The sequence below is a fragment of the Poecilia reticulata genome, linkage group LG5 (assembly GCF_000633615.1).
Source record: "Poecilia reticulata strain Guanapo linkage group LG5, Guppy_female_1.0+MT, whole genome shotgun sequence".
NCBI classification, from domain to species: Eukaryota; Metazoa; Chordata; class Actinopteri; order Cyprinodontiformes; family Poeciliidae; genus Poecilia; species Poecilia reticulata.
In genome coordinates this window covers 20787426-20798904 of record NC_024335.1, presented here as the reverse complement: position 1 = coordinate 20798904, position 11479 = coordinate 20787426, and the positions used below count along the sequence as shown (strand labels likewise).

Below are 11479 nucleotides of genomic sequence, written 5' to 3'. Positions count from 1 at the left end.
AATTTCATAGGCTGTGAAGAACACTAAACATACTCTAATGCATGTATCATCTCTTCCTTTTAAAGCATTGAGGTTATGGGAACATTCCTGGATGCTTCTGAAATTTTCACCTAAGTTTAACAGCGCTCACAGCTGTCAGGCGTTGCTTTCTTCTTTTCTTGGCGAGACATATTTCCAGACACATTCATCTTAAAATATTAGTGTTCCAGATTTTTGAACATTAACTTATGTTGACCCCCATAGTGCAATAACATCAGGAAACAAATCATAAGAATCCCATCTGATTCAGATTTGAACATAAAAACTTTTTTTATTTTTTTTTATTTCTTGCTGACTGCCGAAATCTGGAGAACTGTGAGAGACAAGAGAATGTAATGTTAAAAACATAAATCTTCACCAGCACAAGACTCAAACTAATATATCACTGGGATATCGCTGGCACTCTGTACTGAAAGTAGCGTTCAAGAGGAATATTACATTTCACAGATATCACTGTAAAGGTTCATAACAAAAACTGTTTTAAATTTCAACATGCCACACATGACATTAATAAGCAGAGGATAACTGTTTTGAAAAAGATAATTTATTTATTTATTTTTTTTTCAAAGCTGCATTATTTATATAAAAAAGGTATTACAGCACCGGAAAAGCAAGACGGCTAAGGGGTATAAATGAAACAGAGGAAAAACCAAAGCAATCACAGAATGCTTCATAAAGGCAACCTTCATCTCTGACATGCAATAAATCAGCCTTACATCACAAATGATGCTCCGCACCAAATCAAACACAAACAGACAAAAGAAAAAAAAAATCACTTAAAAGTGATTTAATGAGAGAAGTTATGTGTTGTGATTTTAGCTATGGCAAGCCAAAGGTGGCAAATTCAGATGTAAAAAAACAAACATTTAAACATGTTGGCTTAACTTTGAGTAATAATAACAATGAAAATAATGGAACAGAAGAAACTTTTCTTCATCAATGTCTCATAAAAAAAAAACGGACTGTACATATTTATAGCATTATGACATTTTTATCCAAACACTTCCACCACTTGGAACCATGTCCTGGAGATTTGTTCTGTGGAAAAGCTTTAAATACAGACCTGCTTAACTAAAACAACGCAAAGCATCTTGAGTTACAAGGCAGCACCACTCAAGCCATATATCACAATCTTTTTAGTGTTCATAATTAACACATTAGTATATGTCATGTTCTGCATTTCATAGGCAAGGTCATAATATTGATACAATGCATGATGTGTCCAGCACTAAGACAGAGAGAGAGAGGAAAAAGTCATCAAAAGGCATATTGCGTGATTTATCACTGAAGACAACGAAATGGCTATTCTGCTGCTACAGTACTACCTAGGTTTTTAGCTTCTTGGGCGGGACTTTTTTAAGTTCCTGGTTCTTTTGATCCTGGGTGGTGTCCTGGTCAGGGTGAGTTTGGGCCACCTTTGACTCGTGGAGCTGTTTAAGGCTGAGAGTTTGCTGCTCCTTCGTGGTTTCTCGTTGGGCCAGACGCAGGAGACGTTTCAGAGTTTTCACCTTTTCCTTCAGGTGGCCATTGGCTTTCTCTAGAGTACGCACTCTCTGGGAGAGAGTCCTCACTCGCTCCTCCTCCTCAAACAGAGCTTTCTGAACTGTGGAGCACAACAGCTGAGAAGAGACAGAAAAAAAATAAGAGCGTTGTTTATTCAAGCTTTCCACTTAAGCAGTTTTTAGTAAAAAAAAAAAAAAGGGGAAACTCACATGGTATATGTGATTAAATGTCAGTAGCGAATAATTGTGGAAGGAAAGTGACATATAATTCAAGTAGAACGAAACAGAAACTGTTTTTCAACCAAAAATCAGAAAAAAACTTTGTATATTTGAATACTGACCACTTTAATTTTATACAGGGACACCAATAACATTAATTTATTCTCTTTGCAATGCACAGTGTTACCTCCAGGATATTATTTTGCATCAGAATAACTTTGACTTTTATAAACATTCTGACTGAAACCATGAAGAGACATATTTTTCTTTCCTGTTGGTTGACAACATTAAAACGTTTGCTAGTTTAATAACAAGGAGAAGCTTTGATTAATTAGTAAAAATATGGCAATGCCTTATTTAACGATGTGATTCTGAAATGAAAGATGTTTCTTGATAATGCTGCCATAATATTTCTTTGTTCTGACAAGCTTCATGTTCTGTTGTTTCTGCATGGGGCCGTGTGTTTTGAGAAGAATAGATTTTGTAACTCTCACGTCTCAGCTGTTAATCCGATGTACTTGTTGCTGACATGACATAAACTTCCGCGACGGCATTTTGGAAGCAAAACCAACCCAGGCCAAAGTTTTGGACGCAACTTTGAATTTCTGTTTACAATGAGTTCGTAAAACCAGCATCAGTTTTATGGATTTTGGCTTAGGGTTACTGATATGCACCATTTGCTCAGTTTGAAGAGGTTAGCAGCGTTATTGAGAAGATGAACAAGAGTCATAACTTCAGGGCCGACGCAAACAAATCGTGACAATCATGACTAGAACAACTAAACAAAGGTTCTGTTAGTTGATGTCACATGGCTACGTGGAAACTATTGCTAAGACCTGCTAAGAGCATGAGCCGACCTCATAAAGTCAAGAAAAAAAAAAAAAAAACTTTTTTTGTTGCATACAGTATATGATGTAGAAGTGCTGTTTGGATATGGCCTATTCTTTGTGTAAGTCACATGAGGGAACACTGCTGACAGGCTCTTTGGGCCTAGAGCCTGTATCAACAGCTCACAAGTCCTCCAGGATATTCCCATGTTTGTATAAGAATGAGCCAAAAAAAAGGGGTTATTTTTGGACGCTTGTAGCTTAAAACAAGGGATTTTGGGAAGAGAAACATAAAACAGTGAAGGGGAACAATGTGAAGACAATCCTGTTTCTCATGCGTCTTGCGTAAAGTAGCGTGTGGTGAAAGTGAGAAAAAGCCAAATTCAGATGTAGCTGCAGACGAAGGTGTGTGAGAAACTCTGTGACTTTTGTGCTTTTGGATCTTGCAGCAGAGTTCGATACACCCATCTTGTTTCTCACTGAGTGGATACAAAAGACTGGATTGACTCCCTGAGTGACAGAAGGTTTCGTGTTAGTACTGACAATTTTGTGTGCTGCCTCTGCCCCTCTTTCTTGCAGTCCTCTTCTGTTTTCCTTACATCAGAGAAAACATGACCTTCTCTTTCATTGCTACACAGACGGATGTCAGATCCGCCTGTCTCTAGCACCTAAACATCCATGCGTCATCCAGTCCCTGGTGGATTTCTTTGAAGATATCAACGCTCGTCTTAATGATAGTAAAATGATTATATTCAGGCCTGATAAGCAACCTGCCTATTACATTTTGTTTTCTGGAGTCATACATTTGACAGAACATAGACAATTTTGGAATAATTGTGGACTCCGTTTAAATTTGATAAATCAAATCTGTTCTGAGAAAAAAGTTTCTTCCAGTTAAAGCAAGCAAAGCAAAACTTAAACGAGGTTTATCTGGGCATGACTTGGAGAGAGTAATACATGCCCTCGACTGCTGCTGCTATGCACTTTATGCCCCATCAACTCTTGTTCAAAGAGTTGATGGGGGTATCTTCTTCCATGAACACATCTCACCTGTCCTGGCCTCTTTCTCCTCTGTACCTTTCAGTATCTTCTCACTTTTCTTTGCAAACCTCTAAGAGCTGACCAGCTGCTTTTAGTTGTCCCAGGTGGATGTTTAACGTTTTCTGTTATGACTCCCAACCTTTGGAACAAACCGCCTTTAAACATTAGACAGGCATCTTCTCTTCCTGTGTTTAAGTCTCTTTTAAAACACATCTTTTTTCAATCGTTTCCAATCAGTAGAGTTGACTTGCTCGTATTATCTGTGTAGTATTTGAGTCTTTCTTTGTGTTTTATTTTTCTCTTCTTCTCATCTATTTTTGTTAGTATGTAAAACAAAAGGCGATGCAGAATCAGATTTTTATGAAAAATTGAGTAAGCCTGACTGCATGTGGGAATAAAGATATGTGAAAAAATTATTCTTATCCATCCATCCATCCATTTTCTTTACACCCTTGTTCCTTAATGGGGTTGGGAGGGTTGCTGGTGCCTATTTCCAGCTAACGTTCCGGCGAGAGGCGGGGTCACCCTGGACAGGTCGCCAGTCTGTCACAGGGCATGATTCTTATTATAAAAATTTTATTGACAACACAGTAAACCAGCTAAGCAAAGACCCTCTGTTTCACTGTTGTGGGTTGAAATCCAACATGCCTGTGAACCTGAGACAGATGATCCACAGACCTGGACCCTTCCTGGCTAAAACAAAAAAAAATAAAATAAAATTACCTCCATATGCCTCTGACTGTGTTTCTTAGATTTCCTCAGCAGGCTCTAATGCTTCCACATGGGCCAGCGGGACGACCGATGTAAATTCTCTGCCATCAGATAACAACCACTGAAGGTTTTGCGGAAACGTAAAAAATGCGCTGCCGACCCACATCATTGGTTAGAGCGTTACTTGTTGTAATATTAGCTGTGGACTCTTTCCATGTGCTTTCACTTTGGTCCCGGAGGATTTTCTTTGAAAGTACGAAACTTTAAAACGGAAAAGAATCACGTTTAGACACCGAACAGGGAAAAGCAGAAAGTGTTAAATTTAACACCTTACCAACTTTACGGTTTTTTTGCGCCCGCAAATGATTTTTACATGAGGACACACTCGGTCTGAGGTGGAGCACTTCAAGATTATGGCTGTCAGAGTTGCTGAAGTTATTCAGGAAAGGTAGCAGCTGCTGCTGGGTAGTGGTCGCCATGTTTCAGTGAGATTTTAGAGACTTCTACTTAGTTCTTACTGATTTTCTTTATGTTTAAACTGTTTTTCTTATGAAAGAATTTGCGGATTATTACATCCATTCATCCATCCATTTTCTTCCGCTTATCTGGGGTCGGGTCGCGGGGACAGCAGCTTCAGAAGGGAGGCCCAGACTTCCCTCTCCCCAGCCACTTCTTCCAGCTCCTCCGGGGGAACCCCAAGGCATTCCCAGGCCAGCCGAGAGACATAGTCCCTCCAGCGTGTCCTGGGTCTTCCCCGAGGCCTCCTCCCGGTGGGACGTGCCCGGAACACCTCACCAGGGAGGCGTCCAGGAGGCATCCTGACCAGATGCCCGAGCCACCTCAACTGGCTCCTCTCGACGTGGAGGAGCAGCGGCTCTACTCTGAGTCCCTCCCGGATGACCGAGCTTCTCACCCTATCTCTAAGGGAGAGCCCAGCCACCCTGCGGAGGAAACCCATTTCGGCCGCTTGTATCCGTGATCTCGTTCTTTCGGTCATGACCCAAATCTCATGACCATTATTATATATATTATATTATATGTAAGATTTAAATATATTCTGATCTACAGCATTGAAGTTTTAGGACTTAGAAGCAATTACTATTTAATTTTAACCATAAATGACACAAATTGTCATTCCAAATTGTCCAGAGGATACTGGTGAAGTAATGTATTGGGAGAGGAGCAGTGAATGTCTACAGAAGATGGACTTGCCTAGGAAATCTCTGTTTCTTATTCGTCAACAAAGTATCTTTTTTGGCCTGTGTTAATTTCCATGGTGACCAACAGTTGTGCTGACAGATGGATGGCACAGCTTCTGTCTGCTTCATATTTCAAGTAAAAAAAAGTCTGTACATACTCTGCAAAAACCGGGAAACTTGTTCTCTCTTTTGGATAAGAGAATAAAAAGAAAATAAATAAAAAGAAAAAATTACATCATTCATCTCTCTCAGATTTCTCTCTCTGGAAAACCTTGGAGTTGATGGATCATCTGGGTAGAATTTATTTCTCTGGGCTCTCCAGCAACTATTGTGAGTGATTGGTGAGAAATGTGACGTAGCCGTGGTCGATCTACAAAAGCAGAGAGGATTGACGTCGTCATGAGTTTCGGCACAGGAGTTTCTACTGAAGTTAGAAGGTCCCAATCAGAACAATCTTTGTTCTGATTCTTCCTGCCTTGGAGTGAAGAAACGTCTCTGACCTCCCGGAGTATGCACAGACCATAATTCAACACAGTGTCAGGTTAAGGGTTTAACGGCAGACACACTTTATCTTCTAGACAAAAATTTTACTTCCCAACCTGCAAGTCTAGCTGGATTCAAAATTCTTTCTATGGATACAGTCAAAAAGGAAAAGACAGCATAAATATACAAGTGATTGTGAATGCTTATTTACTGCTGCAGGTAACTATGTAATGATTGTGTACTTAGCAGTAAATAACTTGTCCTGTTTTTAAGCAGTTAGAGGCACAGTGGTACGGTTGTTTCCAGGAGGTCAGCCCTCATACTTGCCCCACTCGCTGCTTTGCTGCCCTGCCTACCTCTCCACACACACTGAAATGTGTCTGTTCTCACTCAGCAAGCTTTGTTTGCTATCTCCTTTCTTTCTAATTGTTTTGCATTCATGTCAGAGACGCAATGAGGGGTAGAGATGCTTATAAGGACTTTCCCCCCCTCTATTTATAAGGTAAATACAGCAAAAATTACCTATAATTTTCTCCTAAATAGTTCAAACAAACCAAAAGTTAAATAGCTCAAGGGCATAGATCTTTCTAAAAGCAAATCCAAGTCAGTCAAGTGCAGCAGAGCATGTTTCAAGAACCCTCCCCACCCCCAATAAAAAAAACTGAACCATGCCACAGTAAACCGAAAACAAGTGTCCAATGGCTATTAATGTTGCGCTCTAGAGTCCAAAACGTCCCAGTTTACCATTTAAATCTCAGTCAGCTCAAGCATGTTCTTATAAGTTGGATCAAGAGTACCTACAAGTTATAGTTATCGAAACAATGATCTATTCAAAAAATTTTGCTTTGTATTTATAGTCACAACCCTGATCCATGGCAGATTTCTTTTTGCATGAAAAGCCGGAAAATAATTGTAGACAGAGGAAAAACAAGGCCGGACTACATCTGATATATTAGACGGAGCAAGGTCACTATTTTTATATGATACCAGCATTTAAGAAAAGGCACACACTTTTCCTTCAAGGGATTACTGGTGATGTTTGGATGGGAAAACAACTCTGCTCAACAACATCCGCTTATTGCGAAAAAGAAAGAAGGCATCTGCTTGTAGGCTCCTTCTTTTATTAGGTGTATGGGTTTGTGGGAAGTCTCGAAAGCATTTTATGTGTAGCAGTATATTTGATACTGCAATGAATGCTCTATTGCTGGCTTTAATTTCCTCAACAATTCAGTTATTGACTCTTGTGCTTTTTCAATTTTCCTTCAGACATTGCAAGTTCTCTGTCTTGCCAAACCTCAAGAACTGTGCTTCTGGTTTGTCGTGCATTAAGAACTTTTTGACATGCCAGCTTTTTCCATCATTTCATTGAAAACAAAGGGATGTAATACCTAATCCTTTCTGCGTGTTTCACAGTATGTCCAACTTCTGGGTCTTTTGAGAGTAAACTTTTGTGAAACAGTTACAGCTGAACCAGAACTGGCTATTTGACCAAATGCCGGAAACAGAAGACTCAAGTGACTCTTTTCAAAGTCAAACTTGTATACTTATCTCTGCTGTGTCCACTCTAGAGGACACAACAGCAGAGGTCAAATTTCAAGACCTTGAGTGTTAAAGGCGTCTGAAATCTGCTCATATCAGTCCTTAAGGGTCTTATTTTAATGTTTAACAAACATATTAAATAAATGTTTATTTAATACTGCTGATATTAAATAAAAACATGGGAAGTCGAAAGTTGCTGTTTACTCCTTTTCCTGCCAAGAAACATTAGAATCCAAACCTTCTGTGTGTAACATCACCATGAATCATTTGTATATACAACACTTACCCGGAAGGAATTTTTACATTAATATTTACTCATTTGGTCTGCACTTGCTAACTGTTACCATTTGTTACACATAAGATAAAGACTGTTCTGGGCGGTCAAGTCTTAGAACTTGACTGAGGATCAAATTTAGAGTCTTTACCAGAGCAAGTCTAAGTCAAGTCTAGAGTCTCTGGTTTTTTTTGCAACTTGGGTGTAAGTCACAGACGTTAGGTCTCCATCTTCAGTGCGTACGTACCCGGCTGTCCTCTTGAGCCTCCCACTCTGGGGTGAAGCTGTGGACTTGAGTTCCTGGTGTGCAGTTGGAGAACTGGAAGAGGCTGGCAAACATGCGGTGGTTCTCTGAAGTGTCGGAGAAGATGGGGTCCTGGAAATTAACTCCATGTGGAATAATGTTGTAGTTTTCATCCATCCTACATGGCATAAAGAGCACAAATACGCTTAATAAAGAAAATAAAAAGCAAAGCAAAAAGTGTTTGCATGTCTGACTAAGTCCAGATGAGAACACATGTCAATATGAATTTATTTGTGCAGCACATCAAAACAACAGATGGCGACCAAAGTGCAGTACAATTCAATAAAATTAAGTAACGGGATGACTACAGGGTAGCATACACATGCAATCAAGAGTGTTTTGAGCTCTCGCTAAATATGAAAGTTTGCACGAGTAACCTGCCAATTCATTGCATAGATAAACCTGTCAATGTTTCAAAAATGGGGGAAGAAAATATAACTATGTAATTTTCTGGCAGACTTTGATCTAATATTATAAAACCCTGAGAAGCGTGTGGGTGACTCAACCAGTAAATTACAAGGTGTAAGGGATTTATGAAGTGTGTTTCATATCTTCAGGAAGTTTTGTGTTATTCATCTGGATTTCATTTTGAGGCCCTTGGGGAACGTCCTCTGCCTCGCCGTCCCTGTCAGAGCCCGTGCCGTTAGTATGTCGAAGTGGCGAGGGAGAGCTCATGTTTTCCTTCAGCAGATGATGTCAAAGGTTAGATGTAATCAAGGGAACTAAAAGTATTTGGAATTGCAGATTCAGGGTAGAGTATACAAACCTGAGGACCCCAGAAGAAGAAGAAGAAAAAAAGGGAACTAAAAGAACATCAGGTATAGTAATTGATAGCGCATATCGATCATTTTTAGCATTAATGCAATGAAGTTTTCTTTTACAGAGAAAGTACTCCAGAGAGAGCAAAAAAGTGGGCCAAATGTTTTTCAGCAAACGTATGGCTTTAGCAGCAAACTCGGTCTGTTTTTATGGATCCTGAGGGATGTCCTTCGATGATTTTTTCAGTGTTAGGCTGTGATTTATCCTGTCTGGGGAGCATGTACTCATGATTGACCGGAGAAGCTATTTTTGTTCAAGAAGATGTTTTGGGGGAGAGGAAAAAGAAATGTCCCCTGGAGACTTGGTAACAGGTTTTCTGTAAGTAACTATTGCTAAGCAGCCGCAACAAAGCTGATTCAAAAGGTATTTGTACTGAGTTTATGGTGACACCTGAAGACATGAAGCATCTAAAGAGGTATCTACTTTATTTTAAATAATTCATATTTGAAATAAAGGTTATCCAAAGTTCAAATTCCTTCTACAAACATTATGTAATAAAAAAAATCTCTTATTTAAGCCTAAAATGAAATCTGATGAAAGTAGTCAGCCTTAGAAAGTAGGAACTTTTACTTCCTACTAACCATCTGCTGCTTACTGGATTTAGTTGGAGTCTTATGTTTTAGACCCTTACGAAGTATAGAGGATAATTATGAAGTTAAAGGAAAATGATACAAGAGTTACATTTTTTTTTCTAACAAATAATCATCCTAAAAGTACAGCATACATTTGTATTCAGCCATTTGAATGAATACTTGGTGGAAACACTTTTGGCTGCAATTATATCAGAAAATCATTTTGAGTATGTATCTACCACCTTAATTTTAGACAGTAAAGCTGCCAATTTTTTAAATACTTTATTGATGCCAAAGGGAAATTGTTGCAACTGGTATTAATTCAGATTCTTCAGAGAGTTATTGTAGATAGTGATGGCTGTTGGCACGAAAGATCTCTTGTAGCGGTCTGTATTACAGAAAACCTGAAGAAGGCTTTGGCCAAAGACAATCCTTTTTTCACAAGACAGTCTCGTGAAGAAGAGGGTGGTCAGGGTTGACCATTGCTTTCTTGATTTTTATGAAGAATCCTTCTTTGAATCATCTCCTAAGGTTCCATCTCCCAAAAGAGTCCATTGGTCACACTGAATTTTATTTAAGGGTGTCAGAGTAAATGGGACTCAAACACCAAAACATATAAATTTCCTTCTGTTTCATAATTACCCACTACTTTGTGCTATTCATAGTAAAATACGTTAAAGTTTGTGTAACTTGGCCACAAGGCACATTAATGACAACCTTTAACCTTTAAAGAGAAGTCCTAATAAAAGATGTGCGTTTTACATGCAGCAGATGTATTTAACATTCTCAGGGTCAGAGAACCTCCAAACTCAATGGCAGTAATCGAACACATGATAAGGGGCTTATTGTTTTAGTTATTTGTCCATATGGCAGAACAGTTTTCAGAAAAGGTTAAATTAATCGCAGAATTTCTTAAGAAACAAAACTGAACACATCTGTGAGAGGGTGCAACCAGGTCATGCATGTCAAATTAGGACAGCAAGTCTGCACACTGGAAGTGTTGGAGGCAAACTGCTCCAAACATAACAAATGATGTAGTCTTTTAAACACATGTGAAATAATGCAAAGGGGAAATGAACACCTTCTCCCCCCAAAAAAAAAAAAAATTCTTCAGGAGAAACTGACTCATATCACTCCTTTGGGTGCCATAACACTTTACCCCAGATGCATACATGGTGGTTATTTATTAATAACTCAATAAGGCTCATGAATAGAGGATGTAGACTCTGTTCACCTTAGAAAGAAGTAGTAGTTGTTGTTTTCGGTGACGCTGTAGGAGAAGCAAGGCAAGTATCCCAGGCCACTGACGTTGAACCTGGAGCCAGCGGGGACCTCCAGCATGCTGCCCCAGGACTGGTCGCACAGCAGCTCGATCTCTGCGGAGAAGAGCAGGTCGGTGTCGTGCTGCCACGGCAGGTAGTTGTACACGCTGTAGGACTCTTTGTGTAGAGCCAGCACCTTGGCAAAGACGATGATCTCCGCCAGCTCAGCGCGACACGCTTCCGTCTGCGGTCTCCAGTCGTGGGGTAACTGACACCCCCAGCTCCCATCGGTGCCGCCAGCTGCCAAAAAAAGCCCCAGAATAATCCACATGATGCGACGGAGAGGACACATCTGTCGCTCCGCTGGGCGCTTAAAGGCGCACAAGACTCGGGGTGGATGCAATTAAATGGGGGGGAAAAAAAAGGTGTTTCACATGTGTTTTCCGTTATGCAAAAAATAATTTTTCTCCGGATCTGTTGTAGGATTTTGCAAGATGAAGAAGCCCCGAAGATCGCTCCAGTCAGTGTAATCCTGCTAACTTGTCCGACCAGAGCTGCAGCCTAACCACGCCAGCATCCTCTGCAAGAAACTGCCTCTTACCTCTGAGACAAGGCGAGAAGCAGCAAGGGAAATAAGTTTGTGTGAACTCATTTAATAAAAGTTTCTCTAAATTACTATGTAATAAAA

General features: G+C 39.8%; 1 protein-coding gene across 1 annotated transcript; it reads right to left on the bottom strand.

The window, feature by feature from the left end:
- Window positions 1-561: 561 nt before the first annotated feature.
- Window positions 562-11479, bottom strand: ccdc3b (coiled-coil domain containing 3b). Its single transcript, XM_008409294.2, has 4 exons — window positions 10764-11479; window positions 8082-8256; window positions 1365-1658; window positions 562-1267 (listed from the first exon to the last, which is right to left on the bottom strand). The coding sequence occupies exons 1-3, from the start codon at window positions 11141-11143 to the stop codon at window positions 1365-1367; spliced, it is 849 nt and encodes a 282-aa protein (XP_008407516.1). The 5' UTR covers window positions 11144-11479; the 3' UTR covers window positions 562-1267.

Excerpts from the sequence above, each read along its gene's own strand:
- ccdc3b (XM_008409294.2), bottom strand. The coding sequence starts at position 11,143 with ATGTGTCCTCTCCGTCGCATCATGTGGATTATTCTGGGGCTTTTTTTG. Across the intron at positions 8,257-10,763 it reads AACTACTACTTCTTTCTAAG|GATGGATGAAAACTACAACA; the intron begins GTGAACAGAGTC and ends TATGCCATGTAG. Across the intron at positions 1,659-8,081 it reads AGGCTCAAGAGGACAGCCGG|CTGTTGTGCTCCACAGTTCA; the intron begins GTACGTACGCAC and ends GTCTCTTCTCAG.